The following is a 25,496-nucleotide window of genomic DNA, read 5'->3' as shown; positions in this document are numbered from 1 at the left end:
GCTAAAACAGAGAAAGCACAGACACAGGAGACAAGAGGCTGAAGAGAGTCACCATCAGCATCCAAAGCAGCTCCCAAGTGTTGGTGAAACTACCAGAGGGAGACTGTTAAATCATGAAGCTCATTGCCATCCTTCTCCTTTGCTCCAGACTGCTACCGAGTTTAACCCAGAAGTACCACTGGGAAGAAATCGACTGCAATGATGAGGATGTATTTAAGGCTGTGGACTCAGCTCTGAAGGAATATAACAGTGGAAGCAAAAGTGGCAACCAGTTTGTGTTATACCGCGTAACCGAAGTCAACAAGACGGTGAGTGAGCTGTGTTCAGCTTTGAGGTCATTTGGGATTTGTGTGGTCACTTGGAACCTGAGACACACACACATATATGTGCACACACACCAATCACCACAGAATTGGTGATCAAAGGTAGGAGCTTATAGCGTTTACAAATGACCAATCCGAGCTCTGGGCTGGGGTGGAGGGCAGGGTACAACTGGTCCTCGGCCACCAAGGTTGGCTTCCTGGGTGATCAGAGGAGGGGTATCCTAGGGTGAAATGAAAGAAAGGTAGATGGAGTCACTTGAAAGTGACTATGCAGTGTTGGACAATCTTTGAACTCAGACCTAGCAAGATTTCCTGGGTGACCAGACTCAGACTAAAACACAAAGACCTCCAGACTTCTAATGAGCAGGGGGTGAACCAGGGGGTGCATTTAACAAATACTATATAAATGTCCTTATACATAAAATTAAAAAATTCAAAGTCCCTAAAGCAGAAAACAGAAAGGTGGTTGCCAGGAGCTGTGGGGGATGGAGTGGGCAGGTGTTGGTCATGGGGACAGACTTTCAGTCATAGCATGAGTGACTGCTCCTTGGGGTCTGCTGTACAGCATGCTGGTTAGAGCTGATAATACTGTGCTGTGTACCTGAGATTTACCCAAAGGCTGCACTGAAGCGTTTTCTCCACACACATGAAACATGTAATTATGTGAATTGATAAAGTGTTAATTAATATAGCTGTGGTAATGATTTCACAGTGTGTAGGTATTTCAAATCTTCTCATTTTACATCTTAAATATATAAATTTATTTGTTAAATATACTACAATAAAGCTAGGGTAATGAGGGGTGGTGAAGTATGTCTAAGAGGAGTCACAAACGGGATTCACGTGGTTCTGCTGCTTTTGACAAAATATCTGCTAAAAATTCCCTATTGATGAACACATAAAGGATAATAGTGATGTTCTATTTGGTTTTGAATATTGTTTTAATCACTGGTTGATACACTCAAGATAAATCCCAACAGGGTATGTGATTCCAAGAAATACAAACTTTCAGACCTGGTAGGGTGGCGTCTGTGGGCAGTATGGGCAAAGACTCATCTGGGTGTGGGGGACGGGGGAAGCTTGACAGTTGTTCCTTGAACCTTCTCCCAGGGCCTCCATGGCTCAGTATATGCCTGTGTGGCTCTGGTCTGTTCTGGGACACCTTCCCTCCACTGGAGCACAACTCTGTACAACCCAATCCTGTGAGCTCCACTCCAGTTCCAGCTCCAGGTCCAATTCCAGGACCAGCTTCACACAGTCCCAGATGAGGCAGCAAAGTCCTTTAGGTCTTTCATGAAAGATCTGCATTCTGATAAAAATTGGGAGGAATAAGATGAGGCAGAGGATAATGATTATGCATCCATAATGGAGAGACTAGTAAATAGAAGAGACAGCCCAAGTTCAAGAGTTAGCTAAAGTGTTGGCAGCAACAGTGAAAGCAGTTCTGCTACTTCCCTCTACATCATGAACTGCTTCCACCCTTGGTAAGAATCAACAAGAACCAGATTTTAAAAGTGAAAAGTCCAGTAAAGCAAGCAAATCAGATAAGCAAGTAAAGAATGGTGAACGTGACAAAGCATACCTAGGTGAACTGGTAGAGCTTTCCAGAAGGTGAATGACACTGGAGAAAAAACATTGTATAGCAGTCATGACCCTCATAGAGAACACTGGACACTTTCATATTAGTAATGCATTTGACTTTGACCTTTGTCACTAGACAAATCAATAGTCCATAAACTACAGTGTTTCCTGGACACATCTGGTGCCTCCTGAGGATGCATCACCTGGATGCATCATAAACTATTGTGGATTTATGCTGAAGTGTGTGATTTTTTATATGTAAACACTCAGAATAATGTAACTAAAATGAAAACTTAAAAATTAAGCAAACTTAAGCTTTGTTTTTCCTTAAAGCCAATCATCATCTTTTGAGAGAGGAAAGATTAAGCCCCGACAGTCTTGGCTCATTTAGTTCAGCGTTGTCCTCCAGGGAGAAAGATCACCAGTTGGATTTCTGATCCTTGCACATCCCTGGGTTGGGGGCCCAGTCCCCATTTGGGGAGCTTGTGACAAACAACCAATTAATGTTTCAAGCACACACCAACATTTCTCTCCCTCTCTTTCTCCCTACCTTCCTGTTTCTGAAAAAAAATCTTTTTTTAGAAAAAGAAAGATTAAGCAAACCAGTCTCAGTAGACCCCTCTTCTCTTCCAGAAATCCCTGGGAACACTTAGGCTGGATAGCCTTGAAGACAAACAAATCAAATCCAAAACAAGAAAACTTAAAGAATGTGCCTGGTAACATATACCTCTGCCTGTGGTGGTTCATCCCATAGGATGGATGCATTTCAACACACTGCCTTATCACATAACTCATCTACTTATTATCACATATAGATATGCCAAGGTCATGGGGAGAGTGACACAGCAGGCATATAAGTACTTGTTCCCATGGGTGCTCTCTTCTGCAGTGCCCCTGCCATCACAAGCCCAGAGATCTTACTCATATACTGGGCCACTCTCCACCAACTTTTTCCAACTCCTTAACTCCTGGCAGTCTGTGTTTTCCACCTTCTGTTTTCTAGTTCCACAACACAGGTGATGTGGGGACCAAATAAACACCCTGATTTTTCTCTGTGGTCTTTTTGCTGCAAGTTGGGGCCCAGTCCTTGGCTGTATCCATGTTAAAATCTTGGACCATGGTAGAAGAGGCACCAAATGGGATCATGTGACATGCTGTCTGGACTTTGTCAATCAACCTGTTGGATTTTTAGACAAAAGTGTTATGTATAAACGTCCTGCATCCAGCATTGTTGGGCTGTCATTGACCTGCTGGTGTCTGCTTTACTGTTACAATATTAGGTAAATATGAAGTAGAGGCATTCCACAGGATCCTCATTTTTAAAAACAAAATTCTGGAGACTATTATGCTAAGTGAAATAAGCCAGCTGGTGAAGGACAAATACCAAATGATATCACCTATAAGAGAATTCTAATGAATGAAATAAACTAAAGAACAAAATAGAAACAGAGACATGGGAACATGGAACAGACTGACAACTGTCAAGGAAGAGGGGACTGGAAAACGGTGGAAAGAAAGGAAAAGGACTAGTCAAGAACATGTAGGAATAACTGATGGACACGGACAATGATGTGGGGATTGACTGTGTGACAGGAAGGGTGGACTGGGTAGAGGAGGGCTAAGAAGGAAAAATTGCGAAAACTGCAAGAGAATAACAAAAATGAAAAATAAAGGTATTCTGGTTCTGTTTTCTAAAGCACCATAGAAATTCTCAATTTGGATCTACTTAGTAGTAAGAGTTTCAGCCTTCTCAGATGCCAGTGTATGATTCATTTTTCCATAAAATCTAGAATAAAAGGACTTTGCTTGTTTATATATGATCCTCTGAGGTTTTTATATTTGGAAAGCTAAAAATCTTTCTTTGGGGCAAATTGTTATTTATTGTGCCCTAAAAGGTTATGTATTAATTTGTAGATTCAGTGGTTCAATACCTGTTTAGTCACTTGCTTATATTCCAGAAGGATTTCTTGTGTTGGTGAATATGAAGATGGTATGGAAGGAGGATATTTCTGTTCTTGATGCATCCTATTTTGAGACTAGAAATCTGTTTCATGGCATGCAAAAGAAAGCAAATTAGTTTTGAAAAAAATCAAAGTTAAAAACACAAAAAACAAACTTTTAGCAGTTTGTTTAAATGAATTTCACCTTGTCTTTGTGATAGTTCACTATGGTGGAAGGAAAAAATTCAGCCATTTGATGTGATAAGATGAAAGAAAAAAGCTCAGTGGGCATTTTTTCTTTTTCTGAAAATGAAATTGAGCCATTCCATTTACAAACTAGTGTAATCATGTGAGGCCTAGTGCCCTCAGCAACATTTAATGGTGTCGTCTTCATTGGCTGACATCTGTAACAAATGTGTCCTTTTGTTCTCAAATGTCCATAGAGTCACTCTTTACCTTGCTATGCATACCACTACCACCTATTCCTTCATCGAAATGTGAGACCTGAAGGAACCTCAGAGTTGACCGTGTTTGCCTCCATCATCTCCCAGATGCCAATACTCTGAGGCAGGCAGGCTCAGAGAGAGGGCTGCCCTGGGACTCAGGAGGCTTGGGACCTGGGCTGGCTGGGCCTTTCCAAGGTGGGAGGCTGTGTGAACTATTGTGGCCTATCAACTGGGGCCTCTTTCTTTTCACCTGCAAAGCAAGGGACTGGACAACATCTCCTCTCAGGTCCCTTGCTGCTGCAACATGCCTGGACCTTATATGTGAAAGCTCATTTAACTCAGACCCCTTGAACTTTAGAAGTTTAACTTATTCTTTTGTGATATTCTAGAAACAATAGAAAACAAAACTGAGCAAATGAAAATATTAAAATTATCATAACTAATCCCACTATTCAGAGATATCTGTTAACATTGTTTTCAAAATTTAAAAAGTCCTCAATTTTTTTATTGTAGAAGTAATATATTTTTGTTTTAAACAAATACTCAGTCAAGAACTTCTGGCCAAGACTGAAGCATAGGAATACACACTGTGCTTCCTTGCACAACCAAAAGACGGACAACAACAATTTAAAAACAAAAAACAAACAGAACTGACAGAAAATTGAACTGTATGGAAGTCCAACAAATAAGGAGTTAAAGAAGACATATTCATCCAGACCAGTAGGAGGGGCAGAGATGGGCAGCCAGGTAGAGAGGACTCACAGCAAGGCAACAGTAGAGGACTGGGCAGTCCCACATTCTTGTGCAGATAAACCAGGTGAAAGAAAGGGGGAGTGGGACTAACTGCACAATGCAGGATCCCAGAGCAGGGAAATAAAGCCTCACACCACTGATTGAAAACACATGTGGGGGTTGAGCCACAAGCAGGAGAAACTCCCAGCCTCATAGGAGAGTTTATTGGAAAAATGCACAGGGTTCTAGAACATAGACAAGCTCACTCCCTGGAAATCAGCACCAGAAGGGCATAATTTGCTTGTAGGAAGCAGAGGAAGTGACTAAAATCTGTCAGAGAGTGGAGCAAGCACCATTGTTCCCTTCTGGACTCCTGCCCCACATACAGCATCACACTGCTGTGACCTGGGTTTCCTGGTTCTGGTGAACATCAAATGCTCTAGTCCTTATATGTTGAAGGTGCATCAAGACAAAAAAAATGCCACCCCCCCAAAACAGATCCAAGGTCTAGAAAAAATATAACTAAACAACAAAGAGGTAGCCAACCTATCAGATGCATAGTTCAAAACACTGGTAATCAGGATGCTCACATAACTGGTTGAATTACATCACAAATTAGATGAAAAATGAAGGCTATGCTAAGTGAAATAGAAGAAAATGTACAAGGAACCAATAGTGATGGGAAAGAAACTGGGACTCTAGTCAGTGGTGTGAAACAGAAGAAAGAAACATCGATCAGAAAAGAATGAAGAAACAAGAATTCAAAAAAATGAGAAGAAGCTTAGGAACCTCCAGGACATCTTTAAATGTTCCAACATCTTAATTATAGGGGTACCAGAAGGAGAGGAAGAGCAACAAATGGCAAAGTTATTTGAAAAAATAATAAAGAAGAACTTTCCCAATCTGGCAAAGGAAATAGACTTTCAGGAAATTCAGGAAGCTCAGAGAGGCCCAAAGAAGTTGGACTCAAGGGGGAACATACCAAGGCACACCAAAAGTGCATTAGCCAAGATCAAAGAGAAGGAGAGGATCTTAAAAGAAATAAGAGAAAAGGAGACAGTTACCTACAAAGGAGTGCCCTTAAGACTGTCAGGTGATTTCTCAAAAGAGACATTGTAGGCAAGAAGGTACTGGAAAGAAATATTGGAAGTCATGAAAGTCAAGGGCCTATATCCAAGATTACTCTATCCAGCAAAGATCTCATTTAGAATGGAATCACGGATAAAGTGCTTCTCAGATGAGTTCAAATTAAAGGAGTTCATCATCACCAAGCTTTTATTATATGAAATGTTAAAAAGGACTTATCTAAGAAAAAGAACACCAAAAATATAAAGGTTAAAATAACAGCAAACTCATAGTTATTAACAACTGAACTTAAAACAAAAACATAAACAAACTAAGCAAACAACTAGAACAGAAACAGAATCATAGACATGGAGATCACATGGAGGGTTATCAGCAGGGGAATGGGAGAAGGAGAGAGAGGGGAAAGGTACAGAGAATTGATAGCATAAATGGTAGATAGAAGACAGAAAGGAGTAGATTAGGAATAGTATAGGAAATGTAGAAGCCAAGGAATTTATATATATGACCCATGAACATGAACTAAAGGGGGAAATAGGGGTAGGAGGAGGTACAGAGGGGGAGGGGAATAAAGGGGGGAAGGGGATAACTGTAATAGCATAATAAATAAAATATATTTTAATAATTAATTAATTATTAAATAATAAAATGACTACTGGGCAACCCAGCTGCATACATTTCAGGCCATTATACAGGGTATCCACCTTTTGACGGTCAGAGAGGCTCTGAGAAATTTTGGATCATTCCATGAAAGGCAGCCTATATTCTTTTGCAAGCCGCAAATGCCTAATGTTTGAAATATGATTTGTAAGGAACCTGGAACAGTTTAATATAATTTAAAAACTATGGACTTCAAAGCTTTCCTGAATTTGAATTCTGTATGCACCCTTTACCACATTCAAGAATTTAGTTAATAATTGACAAAATACTATTTGAATTTTTAAAAAAGAATTTAAACAAGTTATTATCTATACCTCTTTTCTCCTCATATATGAAATAAAAATATATATAACACCTAAAAAATAGGCCAAGTCTAAGAATACTACTTTGTGACTTAAAAAATATATATTTATAAATATATTATGAACAGTCTTCTGAGTATTTATAACTTTCAATATTTAAAATAAATGTTTAGATCTTATTTAATCACATCATATCAACTATATACAAATGTACTAGTGGCCACTCAAATATTTGGCGATTGCATCAGTTGGATGAAGCCTGATTATCTCTCATTGCCTTTTTTCAGGATGACCAGGAAACATTCTATTCCATCAAGTACCAGATCAAGGAGGGAGACTGTCCTGTTCAAAGTGACAAAACGTGGCAGGACTGTGACTACAAAGAAGCCAAGCAGGCTGTAAGTGGGATGCTCTGGAACCTCCAGTTTTCTCCAAGGGGACTATGATCATTTATTTCACCAGTGCTGGGGATGACAAATATTGTGAGCCTGTTTGTGGGGGGTGCACACAAACCCTCTAATGTCTAGAAAAGTCAAATGCTCAAGGTCTGTGTTCTTGCCTAGACAGAAAAGGCACAAAGAGGCCAGCCATTAAATGTGGAGAAAGCCCTCCCATGAGGAGGGGACTCTAATGATCAATTGGGACACATGGGCCAGGTCCCAGAGGGTGAATAGATTGATATTTGGGCTGAGATCAAAGGCTTGTAGGGGATACTGTGGGTGCTTAATTTGCACAGACCTGAGTTTGCATCCTGATCTGCCTCCAACTGGCTCTGAACCCATGGGATCCCTTGTAAAGTGGAGGTAAAATTGACCTCACCTGTCTGTGGAAGGTTGAAAGGAAATCCACTATGAAAGGGCCTTATTTTAATAACAATGGCAATCTTATCCAAGTGTCTAGCATCTGTGTGTCACATCACAGCTGGTCGTTTGGCCTTAAGTGAGGGAGGCTGCAGACAGTATCTGCCTGGAAGCAAGCCACTCTTTCCACAGTGCATGGACTCACCACTTTAATGGCAAAATACCTGTACGCTGTGTGCACTCGAATGTGAAGTTGAAAAGTAAGTTAAGAGGAGAGTAGAGCCAGCTGATTCCAGGGCATCATGCTCATCCTGGTGAAAGAGAAGTATCCCCAGAGCTCCAAACATAAAGCTACCTAAAACCTTCCCATTTATACTGCCTTTCCTCTCGATGCCTCATGAATATCAGTGTCTTGTAAATAATTTTAATTGGGCTACAAAAACATTCACTTTTGTGGTGGACTCCAGCCAGCAGAATCTGCCTGTTTGTGACTGAAAGATGAGAATAAATGCACAGGAAACAGCAATCCTGTGGAGAAAAAGGGAACAGCGTGGCTACTCTTTCAAGGGGAGAGTGCCCTGACCCTTACCTAGACAGACTTTTCTCAGGTTTTACATCAAAGGAGGATTTATAATTTATTACATAGAATATTATTGTCTACATTTTAGGTACAATCAAGGAAATGAAAATGACATATGCAGAAGGGAGAGGTGGTGAGCTGATTAGCTCTGTCCTTGGGAAAATTCACACAGGCTTTGAAGATAGATAATACACATTTGTTGTTTTTGGACAGAGTGATAGGGTTTCAGCAAGAGCAGGCCATAGCAGCCAGTATGCATTTTCTAGATCTGAATCCCGTGGGAGAACTCGGTTTGAAGGTCTGCCTCCTGCCCACCACCTCACTTCTGTAGGTTTTCCATGCAGAGCTGAGTCACATTTGCTAGACCAAAACAAATGGGTCCCCTACAATTCTTGTGTCTCCAAACTCTGTTAGAAAAAAAGCTTGACAAGTTAGATAAAGGAAATCCATACTGAGCAACAGTACTAGGTGCACTTCTCCATTGAAAGATTAACAGAAATGGTTTCTCTCTCTCTCTCTTTTTTCCCTCTCTTTAGGCCACAGGAGAATGCACTGCAATTGTGGGGGAAAGAGCAAATAATCTGTCTGTGGCTACCCAGACCTGCCAGATCACTCCAGGTAGCTGACATATCCAGTGGGCCTGCCCTGGGGGAATGAACCATTTCCCTGTGAGGCCAGGAGCAGAATCTAGACAAAGGCCCTTTCCAAGGAAGCAGAGTGGCTGCAGCAATGCCATTTGCATGCAGCATTGGTGGGGGTTTAGGGACTGGGGGTGGCAGAGTCCTGAGTTCCTGCCAGTCATCTCCTCAGTACTAACCTGACCCTCTTCCTGAAGAGCAGTGCTGTATGTATGACGCCTGTGCAAGAACCCTGGGAAAGTACTAGAAAACATACCACTTGTCATTGATTGTAGGTGGCATGATAGCATGAGAAGAGCCAGGCTTTGAGGTCCAATCTGGCCTGAATTCATGTAAAAGCTCTTAACCTTTCTAGTCTCCCTCCTCCTTACCTATGAAAGGGGATTGCTACAGGATATTGCTGGAGATTGAACTAGAGGACAGGCTTGCAGGTACAATCATAATAATGCATTGAGGAAATCAGAATAAGAGTAATAATAGCTGATATTTATTGAGCACTTATTGCCAGTCACAGTTCTAATCACTTCACATGTTGACTTATTTAATCCTCACCCACATTCTATGAGGCAAGTGTAAATATTCTCATTTTGCAGATGAGGAAACTGAGGCCAACCACAGTAAAGTGTCTTGCCCAAGATGCCACAGCTAGCACTTAGCAGAGGCAGTATACAGACCTTGTAGGATGGTGGCAGAGTGCCTGGGAGCAGAAGAATGGGCACATCTAGGTAATGCCAACCACAGAAGCAAACTCAGAACCAGCCTCCTGCAAGAGAGGGTTTCAGCATATGAGGCTCCTGAGCAGCATCACCAGCATCACTCTTGGCTGCTGGTGGAGGGGCAGTTATTCTGTCCTGGCTTCCTCATCCATGTGGAACCCACAAAACTATATCCCTTGAGCTTCAGTTCTTGCAAGAAGTGGCATTCCAAGAAATACAGTCCAAACAGAAAAGACATCACAAGCAAGTGAACAATTTTTGGAGTAGTTTTTTATTACTCAGTTGAAGAACTCTAGCTCAAAAGCAAATGTTCACATTCTCCAGAGCGCAGTCCTTATATACTATGAGGGAAAAAGCTCTTTGCCAAACTTTTAGGCCCACAATTATACTAGATCCACAATTCCTTATCTAAAAACTTTTTGGCTGAATATATTTTGACTTGGAAACTTAAAATCTTTATTTTAATTTTTAAAAGTTCCCCTGAAAATGTAGGGGCATTCTGTCACCCAGAAAAACTGAATTTGAGCCTACTCTTCTCACCCTCAAAAGGCAGCTCCATCATTTCTCTGACCCCAGTTGGAGCTGCCCTTGAGGTCAGCAAACCAGCCTCTCTTCTCTTCTCCATCTCCCTTTACCTCCCTTCTCCATCTTCCTTTCATCTCCCATGATTCTCAGTCTTTTGTTCTCCTCTCAGCAATTCTTTTGCCTTTCCCCTGCAATTCCCCTCCAGTTTTTTTTAACATTGCCCACTACCCTGATGCTACATAGCTTCTGCAAGGGGATCAGTGAGGAAAGCTGACTTGTGGAGTAAAAGCCAAGAGACAGTGGCAGAGGGTGCTGTGTTGACCTGCTGCCAACTGAGGGGCAGTGTTGTAGAGCGCTGCTGGCCTCCTGATTCTCTTTGGCTGGAATACACTCAGGCAGCCATAGTTCCCAGGTGAAGAGGCTCAGGATGCCTTCACGATTTTCCCCTCTCTATGGCTTGTGCACCAGTGGGTTAGGGCTCTCTGTTATAAACATAACTTGGTAACTTAACACAAACTCAGTCCTGTTTTAATATTTATAATTTTATTAAAAAACCCTTCAGTGGCACCCACTGTTACTGCAGACCATTCTTCATTCACATCAGTGGGTCTCTGTATACCCTGAAATAATGTGGAGAACACTGTGAGTACCTGCATTTCCCTGGAGAGGGTGCCATGGTTTTCATCAGGTGCACCAAGGAGCCCATTACCCTTGGAACAGGGTGTAACCCCTGGCCTCCAGAGTGAGGCCCATGCTCAGCAGCAGAGGGCTCTCTCTACCAACCGTTGACCCCTCAGTCACCACTGCCTGCTTCCTGCTTTAAGCTCTGGTAAATGTGTAGACACCCCGTCCTACACAGCTGCCCCTGACTGACTCATGCTGCTTTCTTGGGAGCCACTTGTACCTTCTTCTCAGGTGCCCAATTGGCCTTGTCTGCTTTTCACCCTTTGTTACTCAAGCCTTTCCTCCTTGGGAAAGTCTGTCCTGAATTCACTCTGGGCCACTGTCTTTCCAAGCTCTTGCCAAAGTATAATGGAATATGCTTCTACAGTTCTGTCTCTCCCACTCAACTTTGCCCAACTCCTTCACCCCAGTGACAATTACTAACAAATGTATGCATCTGTGTAGTCTATCTCAGTGCCTGGCACGTGACAAGAGGTGCAAAATGTGGACGTGGTTCTTGAATTGAATTGACACAGGACATATTCCACCCTGCAACAGGCTTCAAGGAGCTTTAATTAACACTGGAAAATAAATAATATGTTTAAAGTTTTACATTTTATAAGTGGATAAATTCATGTATTCTATAATTTATAATAACTTTTATTTTTGTTTTACTTTATTCAGTTTTAGAGAAGGAGAAAGGAAGGAGAAAGAGAGGAAACATCAATGTGTGGTTGCCTCTCACTTGCCCCCTCCTGGGGACCTGGCCTGATACCTAGGCATGTGCCCTGATTGGGAATTGAACTAGTGACCCTTTGCTTCACAGTCGGGTGCTCAGTCCACTGAGCCACACTAGCCGGGGGGCGGGGGGGGCTACAATGACTTTTAAATATATTTAAAACACTTATGCACAATAGTGTGCATATAAGATGTTCCTAAGTCAATGACAGGTTCTTTCCTCTGACTGAGTGAAAAGTGAGCTTATATTCTCTTTTTCTAATATACACTAGAATTCATTAGAAAGTTTGTTGAGCTGTGGTTGGTGTGGCTCAACAGATTGAATGCCAGTCTGGGAACCTAAGGGTCTCTGGTTCAATTTTCAGTCTGGGCACAGGCCTGGGTTGCTGTCCAGGTTCCCAGCTGGGGTGTCATGGGAGGCAACCACATATTGTTTCTGTCCCTTTCTTCCCCTCTGTCTAAAAATAAAAACAAAACCAATAACGAAGAGAGTTTGTTTACTAGGGCCATTGAACTTATCTAACTTATTTAGGGTAATGTATCTCAATGTGGATTTTGCTCATTAAGGCTGCCCTTTGGCCTGTTCTTTCTCTGTGCAGCCAAGGGCCCTGTGGTGACATCCCAGTATGACTGCCTTGGCTGTGTGCACCCCCTCTCAACTGCCAGCCCGGGCTTGGAACCTGTCCTGAGACACGCCATTCAACATTATAACAACCACTCTCACCATTCCCACCTCTTTGCCCTGAAAGAAGTAAAACGGGCCCACAGACAGGTTTGTTCTTTCAGTTTTTATTTTGCACAGAATTGTTAAAATTTGTTGGGAATTTATGCTTAAGGTTTCATTTGCTAAAATATACCATTGGTCAAAAGAAATCCTGTGATTCCATGACTGGTAGTGAGGGAACAGAGGAGGCAAAGAAAGAGCTTCCTCTATAACCAAAGTGATTCGGACACTGCAGTAGGAAAGGGGAAAAGTTGGGCTAGGGAGACCCCTTGCTCTGAGATTGCTTTCCATAAGTGGGTGGTTAGCATTACATGTTCTTCATAGAGATGGTAGAATGAAAAGGTCTTTGTGACCCTAAGGGATTCTTTTTTAAAAAGTATTTAATGGATTAATTAATTATTTCCTCACCTGAGGACATTCTTATTGATGGTAGTGAGAGGGGAGAGGAGAGAGCGAAAGAGAGAAGTATAGAAACCTCGATGTGAGAGAGAAATATCAAGTACATGCCTCTCCCATGCACCCTGACAAGGGGCTGAACCCACAACCCAGGTATGTGCCCTGACCAGGAATCAAACCCATGACCTTTCAGTTTGCAGGGCCAAGCCCAACGAACTAAACAACACACCCACCAAGACGTCCTTAAGGCTTTAAGAAAACTGCATCATCACCTCACTATATGAGTCAAACATGGCTCCAAAATATTAAATGGTGCCCAAAAAGGGTGGCACAGATTTCTGAGTAGCCTTTAAAGTATAGTTTTCATATTATCGGGGAAAAAAGCACATACTTGTAAATCTGGTTTTCATTGACTCTGTTCACTAAGTTTTTCTGGATCCCGCGTATTTCAGTGTGTAATTATGAGGGACTCACTTTGGTCAGTAACATTTCCTGCTTTTAATAGAACTTCCAACCTGCCTTCATGTAAGATGCATTTTCTACTCAAATATATTTATATCCAGCTATCTGGGTATAACTAGTCCTGGATAAAGCAGAGGAGAACTGATTGCCTGACAGTCTAGGAACATGAAAACCTACCAGTACATTCCACTGACTCTCCAGAGTTTTCTTTAACCATCTACAAGAGCATTATTAGTATTTCATAAAATTCTGTAGGACATTATTTTTCTGCTACCTAGCAGAGAAAATATTGCTAGGACTTACTTAAAGAAATATGCTCCTCTGGCTATATATTGTTTGTCGTTTTCAGATGTGTAGTAGTGTTCGTGTGTGCACGTGTGTGTGTTTTGAAGGGTATTCAAGTGCTTAATATTTATTCAGTCATGATTTTTACCTATTAATAATAGTTTATCCTCTTGTGTATTTGTGATATGCTCATCACTATTCTAAGCTCCTCATAACGCTGTGAATAATGATTAAACTTCCCTTTAACTATTCAATTCAAAATGGTTTCAGGTGGTGGCTGGATGGAAGTATGAAGTTACTTACTCAATTAAGCAAACTAATTGTTCTAAGGAGAATTTTCTATTCTTAACTCCAGACTGCAAGTTCCTTCTGAATGGGGTAAGTAGGCCAAAATTTAATCATAAAGTTATTAGCATTTGGTGTTCAGTATTTTTACAGGAGTGGGAATACTCAGCCATATAGGAAGACTTGGTCACTAGAATTTCAGATGACACTTGTGAATTCACAGTCACGTTCACATTGTCACCAGTAAAGCTGCCTACCTACCTAGTTAAAAAATTCGTACATCCTGCAAAAAAGCATTTACAGATACAACCAGGGCCTCAGACAAAACGATGCCACGCCAAGTTCGTCTATTCCTGTGGTCACAGTTTTTTGTCGTCCCCTCTGCCCTCTGTGCTCAATGCTCTTCAAGTCCTCCTGAGCTCTATGCAGGGTAATCCCTGACTTCAGAATTGTCTCTGCTCCTGTTCTTACCTTCTCCCACCTTCCTTTACCATTAGTAAACACATCCTGAATCTCTATCACTTTTTAGGATTATACCTTGCTATCAGATCCAAAATTATGTTCAAAGAGTGGTTAGTGCCTGTTCAGATGACTAAGGCATGATGACCTTCCCAGGAATATTTGCATTTTAGCAGAAGACTCTGCTTTAAGCAAGGGATTGCTGCAAACCCTGCAGTCTATTATTCTACTTGTAAAAATTTGATTATATGGGAAGAAAATGAGAAATCCAGACAGTAAGATGCTCATTTCCGTATTATTAGTAATAGAAAAATTTTGGAAATAACTTTTTTCAACCTTAGGGACTGTTTAAATAAATTACTGTGTATCCATACAGTAGAATATGTGCAACTGTTAAAATTATGTTTACAGATTTTTAGTGACTTAGTAAATGGTTGTAGTATGTTAAGGGAAACACACACAAAGTAATAGAATTCAACACTATACATACAGATTGATTTAAATATATAAAGTAAATGTAAAGATGAAAAGTGATGCAGGGCGCATTTGAGATCTTGTTCCCCATCAGTTATTAGTTTGGCTCAAATAAACTGTGAAAAATTTTTAAGTGATGAAAAAATATGCCAAAATATGAAACATAGTTAACTTTCAGGTGAAACTGTGAGTGCCTTTTTTTTGATTCTTTGTACTTTTTGGAACTCATTGTTTAATACTTTCCAAAGTTTCTAACCAAGCATGTATTTATTTCATAATTGGGGAAAATACTGAAGACTATTAAGAAAGTGAAAAGACAACCTAGAGAGTGGGAGAAATTATTTACATCATATATCTGATAAGGATTTAATATGGAGAATATATAAAAAACTCCTACCCACCACAACAAAAGGACAATCAACCTAATTTTCAGAAGGGTAAAGGACTTAAACCTAAACATTTCTCTAGAGGAGCAATATGGCCCTGGCCAGGTGGCTAGTTGTTTGGAGCATCATCCCATAAACCAAAAGGCTGTGGGTTCGATTCCTGCTTAGGGCACATACCTAGGTTGCAAGTTTGATCCCTGGTTGTGGTGAGCAGAGGAGGCAACAGATCGATGTTTCTCTCTCACATCCATGGTTCTCTCTCTTGCTCATTCTCTCTTCATCTGTCTCTCCCTCCTTCTCCCTCTAAAATCAGTTAACATATCCTTGGATGAGGATTGAAAACATTGAGAAATTTAAAAAATTTAAAAAATAACCAAGTGTCCAATAAGCACATGAAGAGATGTTCCACATGGTTAGCTGTCAGGGCCGTGTAAATACACACCATAATGAGAGGCCATCTCATACCTAGAAGATGGCTGTAATATTTTTATTTAGAAAATAACTAATGTTGGTGAGGATGTAGAAAATTTGAAGCTTTGCTGATGAGAATGTAAAATGGTGCAGCAACCATGGAAATCAGTTTGGTAGTTTTTCATGAAGTTAAACATAGAATTGCCATATGACCCAGCAATTACACTTTAGGTATATTTCCAAAAGAATTCAAAATGAAGACTCAGATAGATACTAATGTGCCATTATTCACTGCAGCATTATTCATAATAGCCAAAAAGTGGAAACAACCCTAATATCCATCAACAGATGAATGGAAAAACAAAATGTGATGTATATATGAAACAGGCAAATATTCTTTAGGCATAGAAAGAAATGAAATTTTGACACGTGGTATAATGTAGACAAGCCTTGAAAATATTATGCTAAGTGAAATAAGCCAGACAGAAGAAGACAAATATTCTGTGATTCCACTTGTATGAAATATCTAATGTACACAAGTGCATAGAAATACAAGTAGATTGGAGTTTACCAAGGACAGGGAGGAAGGAAAATGGGAATTTATTGCTTACTGGGTACTGAATTTATGTCTGGGGTGATGAAAACTATTGAATATAGATAGTGGTGATGGCTGCATTGTAAGTAATGTCACTGAATTCTATCCTTAAAAATGTTTAAAATGGCAACTTTTATGTTATATATATTTTACCATAATACAAAAATATAAACAGTACAGAGAGACATTCTCTAAGAAATGTATGTTCTAGCTACTCTTTACCTTGTTTAGTTTGAGTCAAGTCTGGCCTTTTAAGCATCTATCAACACGTTCTGATGTTTGTTTTTTAGTTATTTGAGGGTATGTAGGCTTAAATGTTATTTAACCTGAATGTTTCTGCATTTATTTGTAAGGCCTCAACTTACTGGTTTTCTCTCTGCAGCACAGAGAGATGCAAGGGCTGGTTGCAGTCACAAAGCCAATCAGATTTTGGGTATCACTCCTCTGAACTCCCACTTGCCTGTTTGTGAAATAGGGAGGAATAATAGCACCTATCTCACAGCCATGGTTACAATAATGAAAGGATATAAAATGTGAATGAATGATTGTGCCTGCAGTTGGTAAGATTGAAGGCCTTGCTGTTCAGCACTTGGTCCCTGAATCAGTAGCATCAGCATCACCAGGGAGCTTGTTAGAAAAGCAGAGTCTTGAATTCCACCCCAGGTCTACAGGGACTACGTATTAACAAGGTTCTCAGGTGACTCATTTGCACTTTAAGGTTGAAGAAGCACTGATTCAAGAGGTCTCCTAAGTAGTTCTCAGGCCATGCTGCATATTAGAATCCCTTTGGCCAGCTTTAAAGTAACTATTCCTAGGCTCTTTCCCAGACATTGTGACTTAATTTGTCAGGGGTGGGTTTCTAGAGTCAGAATAAAAGCTTCTTATGAATCAAATATGCTGATAGAATTGAGAACCTCAGGGCTACTTGCAGCATCCTTCTCCCCATCCAAAATTAAGATATTATAGTGTGGCATTCCTTGTATCTTTAACAGCTATGACATCTGTTATATATGTGTTTCCTCATTGGAAGTAAAGATTGACAGAAAATTTCAAGGCAATGCAGAAACATAGAAAAAGATAATATCGAATTACATAGTCAAATACCCAAGACATCTTGCTGTATTTCCCTCTTATCTTTTTGTTTGGAGGGGTGGCGGGGTAGGGGGCAGGATGTAAACAATTTGTGGTGATCTTTTTTCCTGGTAATAGTTGTAATTATTTCACATGCTGCATTTTTTATCTAAGAATTTTTCTATGTCATTAAAACTCCTCATAAACTTTCTCTGAAATTACTAGAGAATACTATATTACAGATAACACAGATTGTTTCTGAATAACTATAGTTTGACATTTGGGTTGTTTCCATTTTTTATGACTAACAACTCGCCTAACACTCGAGAATAAAGCTATTTCTGTATTTGGTATATTTTCCTGTTTTCATATATTTGTTAGAAATTTATGAGTTGAATTGACAATTTTTTGCTATATCCTGTGCCCATTTCTTTTGGGGATAAAGTTGTTTATTTTTTACCTTTCATTGTGATATTTCTGACTTACAAATAAATTTTGCTTATAGGTGGCCAAATCTAATAATATTTTTCTTTCAAATTCTTCCACCATTTGCTCTGTATTCATCCACCCCCCCCACACTGAGTTTGTCTAGGGTCAGTATTTTTAAACATAATTTATGAAACTATCTGGAATTAATTTTAATGTATCTTGTGAGGTGTCTAAATTGAGTTGTGGTTCAAGAGGATAACGAAGTATTTCAACATTCTTCCCTTATACATTAATTTGTGACAACATTTATCGTATAATAGCGTCTCATGAAAAGCCTGTCCTCTATATTGGTATCACTGTGTTTTCACAGCCATAGCTTCACTGTAGGAGGTTTAAATGTGTGATTTACTATTCTAGTGTTTATATCCTCTAAAACCAGCCTTAGGATAAATTTATAAGGTAAACTTACATTGTCATGTAGACTGGAATTGCATTACATTTCTAAATTAATTTGAGAAGAATTGGCATACATACTCTATTTAGTCTTTTCAGTCAAGAACTTGGTATACAGCTCTACTTAGTCAAGTTTTATTTGAAATTTCTAAAGGTGGTGTGATTTTATTTATATATATTTAGAACATTGCTCACTAAAGTTATTTCTAGTTTTGGGGGTTTATGTGTATTTATGTTTGGCTATTGCTCTTAGGAATTAAATCTTATGATTATTTAATTTCATTATCTTTTAAATGTTATTTTGTATGTAAATATATCAATTTTGATACAGTCACCTTATATTCAGCAAGTGAACTCTCTGGTTAACTCCAACAGCTTTGCATTGACTCTTTTGATTGTTCTAGTTACAAACTAAAAAGGTATTATTTCATCTCCTCTTTTCCAGTGCTTATTTTTTGTTCTGTGTCTCAGTGAATTGACCCAGGGTGCCCAGAGATATTTCACAGAAATTTATGTTTTATTTCTGATTTTATTGGGAAAACCTCTGGAGTTTTGCCATTATTCGTATTTGCTGTGGGTTCCAGGTAGATGTTCATGTCATTTTAAAGAAGCATCCTTACATTCCTGCTTTTAAAGAGGTTTGTTTTGTTTTTAAATAAGAAATGTGTGTTAGCAAACTCATAGACACAGAGCATAGACTGACTGCTGTTAGAGGAGAGGTGGGTTAGGGGGCTGGGTGAAAGAAATGAAGGGATTAAGAAGAAAAAAAACCCCAAAAACTTATAGACAGACAACAGAATGGTGATTACCAGAGGGAAAAGCAGGTAGAGGGTAAGTAGAAGAAGGTAAAGGGAGGATAAATAGTGACAGAAGGAAACTTGACTTTGGGTGGTGAACACAAAATATAATATACAGATGATGTATTATAGAATTGTATGCTTGAAACCTATATATAATTTTACTAGCCAATATCACCCAATGCATTCAAAAAGTTTAAAGAGAAAATAGTTGGCATTAGTGTAATAAATCCTTTGGATATGTATCAAAATACCATGTTATGTATTTTTAATTTAATGTGTTACATTGTTTTAACAACTTTCCTGATAGTAATCTCTAGATTCTTAAACCCTGTTTATTTAGTGTTATTTCTTAAATATGCATTTGCATTTATTTCTAGTGTATTAAAGAATTTTACATCTATGTTTATAAGTAAAAATGACACTTTTCTGGGTGTGTGCGTGCATTCTGTGTTTTCAAGTTTTGCTATTCAGATTAGTTTTATAGAATAAATTGGGTGGGAGTTACATGCTGCTGAATCAGCTCTGACTTGTGGTGACCCTACAGATGAGTGGTGGCCAGACTGTTCTTATCTCAACAGCTCTGCTGGGTTGCCTGTAGGCCATTTCTAAGACTTCTTTCATGCAGTCAGTGAATGTCACAGTTGGTCTTGGTCTTTTCCTGCTGTGTTCTATTTCTCAGTTCAGTTGTTTGCCACTATTTTCTATATTCAGACACAGTTTATATAGCATGAAACTGTATAGAAACATAGAAACATAAACTGTATATGTTTCTTTAATTTAAAAATTATTCATCTATAAAACATTTATGTTGTTTGGAGGTGAGAAGTCAAAGGGAAGTTAAGAATAATGGTAGCATTATCTAGTACTTCAGTAATTGGTCCATATCAAGATATTACGTTATTTTATTTTAATTTTTTCATCACCTTTTATACCCACTGCCCATGCACACTTCCACCTCCACCCACCTGACCTCTCAATCACCACACTAGTCTTTATCCATTAATTATTTATTAAATTATATTTTATTGATTATGCTATTACAGTTGTCCTGATTTTTCCCCTTCTTCCACCCCTCTACCCAGTACCCCCTACCCCCTCAGGCAACCCCCCCCACTATTGTTCATGTCTATGGGTCATATGTATAAGCTCTTTGACTACTCCATTTCCTGTACTGTATTTCACATCCTCATGGCTATTCTGTAACTTCCTAGTTATACTTCTTATCCCCTCACCTCTTTACCCTTTCCTTCACACACCCCTCCCATCTTGGTGATGATGAACTCCTTTAGTTTTTTCTTGTCTGGGAAGCTCTTTATCTGCCTTTCAATTCTAAATGACAGCTTTGTTGGGTACAAAAATCTTGACTGTAGGTTTTTGCTTTGCATGACTTTGAATATTTCTTGTCAATACCTTCTAACCTGCAAAGTTTCTTTTGAGAAATCAGCTGACAGTCTGATTGGTATAGGTAGAAGTTATAGATAGCTAACTTGTTTTCTCTTGTGGCTTTTAGGATCCTCTCTTCATTTTTCATCTTTGGCCTTTTATTATGATGTATCTTGGCCTCTTTGCATCCATCTTATGAGGGAGTCTCTGTGCTTCCTGGACATTTTTCTCCACCAAATGAAGAAATTTTTCTTTCATTATCTTTTCAAATAGATTTCCAATTCTTTGCTCTTTCTCTTCTCCTTTGGGCACCACTATGATGCAAATGTTAGAACATTTGAAGTTATCCCAGAAGTTCCTTACACTATCCTCATTTTCTGGGTTCTTTTTTGTTGTTGTTTTGATTGGTTGTTTTTACTTCCTTATGTTTCATATCATTGATTTGATTCTTGGCTTCATCCACTCAACTGTTGTTTCCCTGTAAATTGTTCTTTATTTAAATGAGTGTATCCTTCATTTCTGACTGGGTCTTTTTTTATGCTGTTGAGATCCATACTAAGTTCCTTAAGCAGCCTTATAACCAATGTTTTGACTTGAGCATCTGATAGATTGTTTATGTCCATTTTTTTAGCTATTTTTATGGAGTGTTGTTCTCTCCTTTCATTTGGGCCATGTTTCTTTGTCTCCTCATTCTGGCAGCCTCCCTGTATTTGTTCGTATGTATTAGGTAGAGCTGCTTTCACTCCGTGTCTTGTGTGGACTAATGCAGTAGGTATCCTGTAGGATCCAGTGGCATAACCTCCCCTATCACCCAAGCTGGGTACTCTAGGTTTGCCCTTTGCTAAGTATACCCTCGTCTTGTAACTGAGCTTTGGTTGCTGTAGGCAGATCAATGGGAGGGATTTACCCAGGCTAGTCAGCTACAAGGATTGTCTGTGACCAGTAACCACCAACCTCTACCCTCTGTGGAGGGTCAACTGTGCAGAGGCAGGGTGGTGGGGCTTTGATGTGGTCTGTATTTGTCTACTAGGTGCACTGGCCCTAGGGTTTCCTGGCTGGTGCAGGCCAAGGTCAACGTTCACCTGTGTTTTGCCCTGGTCCACCCTGCCTGAACTATAAAGCAATCTGAAATGGCTACTACTTGTGTGTGTGGGCTTGGAGATTCCCAGGAGAAGCCAAGCTGTGAGTTTAGGTTGGCTGGTGCTAGTGCCAGACCTGGGTCTCACTGAGTTCAGCTGTTACTTGTTTGATAGGATTTAGGAAGTTGTTAAGCATGAACCAAGACCAACCCTTGATATGGAGAAGCATCTTGGGTGGACCCATAAATTAGGTGGGGCAGAGTCTGGGAATCTCCAAGGCAGGTCGAACAATGTTAGCCAAGTTGATGAAGTCTCAGATATGGCATCAGCTTGCCAGTTCTGTGGGGGAAGCGTCTAGAAAAGGGATAACAGCCTCTGGTCCCCTGATGTCAGATACTTCAGTTCTTCCCTGTATACCAGTGGTACTTTTCAAACTACCCTAAGTGCTGGTGCTCAGAGAGAGTGAGTCTGAGTAGGTGAGTCCATGTGTGGGTTCTTTAAGAGGAACTGCTTAGGGTTCCACAGGTTTCTTCCACCAACTCAACCCCCACTGATTTTTGCAGCCAGAAGTTGTAGGAACTTATCTTCCTGGCACTGGAACCCTGAGCTGGGGGGCCTGGTTGAGGCTGGGACTCCTTGCCCCTGAGATATCCATCTTGAATTTTTATCCACCAGTGTGGATAAAGCCCATTTCACATCTGTGCCCCTCCTACCAGTCTGAATGGATGTGGTTTCTTTAACTCTATAGATTTCAGACTTTCATTCAATTTAATTTCTGATGGTTCTGAGTGTTGGTTGTTTTATATTTTAGTTGCCATTTTGATGTGGTTGTGTGAAGAGCTGAGTTATGTCTGCCTATACTGCCATGTTGACCAGAAGTCTTCTATGAGTTCTCTCTCTCTCTTTTGTCTTTTTTGGTCAATCCCTTCACTACCCTGACTTGCAACCCCTCCCAGAGCTGTGAGCCTGCTCTGTTTCTATGAGTCTGTCTCTATTTGGCTTGTTAGTTCAGTTTGTTCATTAGATTCCACATAGGAGTGAAATAATATTGTATTTGTCTTTCTTTGATTGGCTTATTTCACTTAGCATAATAATCTACAGGTCCATACATGTTGTTAAGGGTAAACTTTTCTTCTATTTTATGGCTGAGTACTATTCCATAGTGAAATATACTATAGCTGTTTTGTCCACTCATCTACTGATGGACACTTGGGCTGTTTCCAAATTTTGGCTATTGTCAATAATACTGCAATGAGCATAGTGATGTGGATACTGGCCTGCAGTGTCCATGGCATTGTGGATGAGATGAGACAAATTCACATGAACTACAGAAATCCTGTGGAGAAAAGGGGATGACATGGCCACTCTCTCAGTGAAAGAGAGGGCCGGCCCTGATTCTTGCCTGTATAAGTTTTTATTGTTTTTCTGGGCACCTTACATTGAGGGTGGTCCTCATTTATTATGCACAAGTTTGCTTTAGATGGTTACCTTTTACAGAAAACAAAGGAGAGGATGTTGCTAATTACATAGAAAAAGAAGGATATTTGCAAATGTAAAGGGAGAAGTGGCTGAACTGGTTACACTTGTCCTTGGAAGGTTTAGCATAGATTTTAGGAAGTTACTTTAAAGATATACAGTAAATATTTTCTGCCTCAATTCAGGGTGAGGGATTTTTAGCAAAAAGCAAGTCTCAGAGTAGGCAAGGTACAATGCAGGCCTGATTGCCTATAGGAGAACCTGTCCGAGGGCATGGGTCCTATGTGCCAGACCTTGCTTTCCACTGGCCTTTCCAAGTGGGAGCTGGGCTACATTTCCCATGCCCCACAGAATGGTCTTCCATAACATATAGGTGCTTATGTTCTTTTTAATTGGTGTTTCAGATTTATTCAAATAAATTCCCAGAAGTGGAATCACTGGGTCATAATGCAGTTCTATTTTCAATTTCTTGAGGTACTTCCATCCTGCTTTCCACAGTGGCTGCACCAATCTGCATACCCACCAACTGTGCACAAGGGTTCTCTTTTCTTCACATCCTTGCCAACACTTGATATTTGTTGATTTATTGAAGATAGCCATTCTGACAGGCATGAGGGGATATCTCATTGTGTTTTTAATTTGCATTTCTCTGATGATTAGTGATGTTGAGCATGTTTCATGTGCATTGGCCATCTCTATGTCCTCTTTGGAGAAGTATCTACTCAGGTCCTTTGCCTATTTCTTAATTGGACTGTTTGTGGTTTTGGTGTAGATTTTTTTTTCTTTTTAATCAGTGTTGGTTACTGATAGATTGCCAGAAAAGTACCTCTTTTGGAAGGATTTAAATTAGCATACACTTGTTCATAAATATTCTCTTACGAAGTTATTCTCTGCAAACTTTGCTATTCTGCCTTTTTGTATTTGACTTTTTCCTTACCTAAAGAACAATAATTTATATTCATTTATAATGCCAGTGCATTCTGTTTTCTAGTTTATCAGTTTTACTTCATTGTCTCTTCCTTTCTGCAGTACTTAAGGCTATTATTTTTCCCCTTTTCTAACTTCTTCAAATAATTACCCAGATGTGAGGTTATTTTATTTGATTTTGCCTATCCCTTCTTTTAAATTAAATTAAGATTTCTTTTATTTTAGCCTCTCTGTTTTTAAATTTTGAAAGCATACAGAAGGATGATTTAAACTCTAAACGCTGCTCTGGCAATATTTTGTAAAATTTTAATTCTTCTTGTTTTGATGTTTTATATTTTTTTCTCATTTAAGGAAGACCTTAACTCTTTAGCTAGGTGAGTTTAGATTTCCAAGTAGTTAGCTTTTGTGTATTTATTTAAACTTATTAATTTTCAGAGATTTCTTTTTTAATTTTCAGGTCAAAGACCATGACCTGTATTGTTTGGATTTGAAAATGTATTGACCCTTTCTTGCAAAATAATGTAAAAAGTATTTTTAAAATGTCTATATCATACTTATAAAAATATCATTTAAATCATAAGAATCGTAAGAAAATATCACTTAAATAAATTGTGTTACTTCAGTCTTCTATGACCTTATTTATTTTTTATCCCTTTGGTCTGCCTTAGATTTGTAGTGGTACATTAAATTTCCCCACCACCCTTATTTTAATCTATCTCTATTCATATACCTAATTTTGCTGTATTTGGACTTCATGCTTCTAGAATATATCTTACTGTATCTTCTATTGAAATAATTATTTTTTACTAATTTCATTATGCTCTTTCTGATACCTGAGATTAGTGATGTGTATAAATAATACTCTAGCTTTTCTTTTGTTTATATTTGTATCATATATGTTTACACATCCATTATGTTAATCTTCCTTTATCTTCTACATTACAAGATACTATTCTTGAATATTTAGTATATTACTTCTGTTTTTACATAATCTGAGGTCTATACTTTAAAAAAATTTATGCACTCAATTATGTGATTATTATTTCTGTATTAGGTATTCTTGTCACCTTATTTCATGTTTCTATGGGTTTGTATATATGCATTTATTATTGTTGATACTAATACCTAATTGTTTCTTATGATCTCTTTAGCAATTGGATCATGTTCTTTTTTTCTATGTAAAATTGACATCCTATATTTATTTTTACTAATTGTTTACTTTAAAGGTTCTTTAAAATGTTTTAAACTTATGTATTTGTATTAACAACTAGGATACTGCTGAATGTACAGATCATGCATACATGGATCTTCAGCTAAGAATTTCTTCCTTCTCACAGAAGTGCAATCTTCATTCAGGTATGAGATAATATGTGTTTGTGTTCTAATACCATACATGTTGATCCCAGACAATTGGCTAGGTCTTTTCATATACATTGTGCTTTGGGTACCATGATATGCCACAAAGTTTATATGATCAACAGACCTCTGCACAACTGTGCTGTAGCGGATGCAGTTGAGATTGCTCTGAAAGTGCCAGAAGGGAATATGGTGACAGAAGAAAAGACGTGTTCTATGGGCAAAGCTGGGCTCCTGATGCAATGTCATCTGGTCTTCCTTGTGTATAAGATGTCCCTGAGTCAAGTGCTGTAGACTGGGGAAACAGTATCTTATGTT

The 25,496-nt window shown here is 39.1% G+C and overlaps 1 protein-coding gene across 1 annotated transcript in view; it reads left to right on the top strand.

The window, feature by feature from the left end:
* The window catches only part of LOC128626265 (kininogen-2-like), a 39,091-nt gene continuing 13,595 nt past the window's right edge, over nucleotides 1-25,496 (top strand). The window contains exons 1-6 of the mRNA XM_053657750.1: nucleotides 1-308; nucleotides 7,355-7,465; nucleotides 8,984-9,065; nucleotides 12,327-12,499; nucleotides 13,865-13,972; nucleotides 25,094-25,178. Coding sequence (XP_053513725.1) covers nucleotides 114-308; nucleotides 7,355-7,465; nucleotides 8,984-9,065; nucleotides 12,327-12,499; nucleotides 13,865-13,972; nucleotides 25,094-25,178 — 754 coding nt within the window. The 5' untranslated portion in view covers nucleotides 1-113. The remainder of the gene's footprint in view (nucleotides 309-7,354; nucleotides 7,466-8,983; nucleotides 9,066-12,326; nucleotides 12,500-13,864; nucleotides 13,973-25,093; nucleotides 25,179-25,496) is intronic.

Source organism: Artibeus jamaicensis, unplaced genomic scaffold (assembly GCF_021234435.1).
Source record: "Artibeus jamaicensis isolate MK-2021 breed Jamaican fruit bat unplaced genomic scaffold, CSHL_Jam_final scaffold_474, whole genome shotgun sequence".
Lineage (NCBI taxonomy): Eukaryota > Metazoa > Chordata > Mammalia > Chiroptera > Phyllostomidae > Artibeus > Artibeus jamaicensis.
This window is presented reverse-complemented; position numbering and strand designations above follow the sequence as displayed.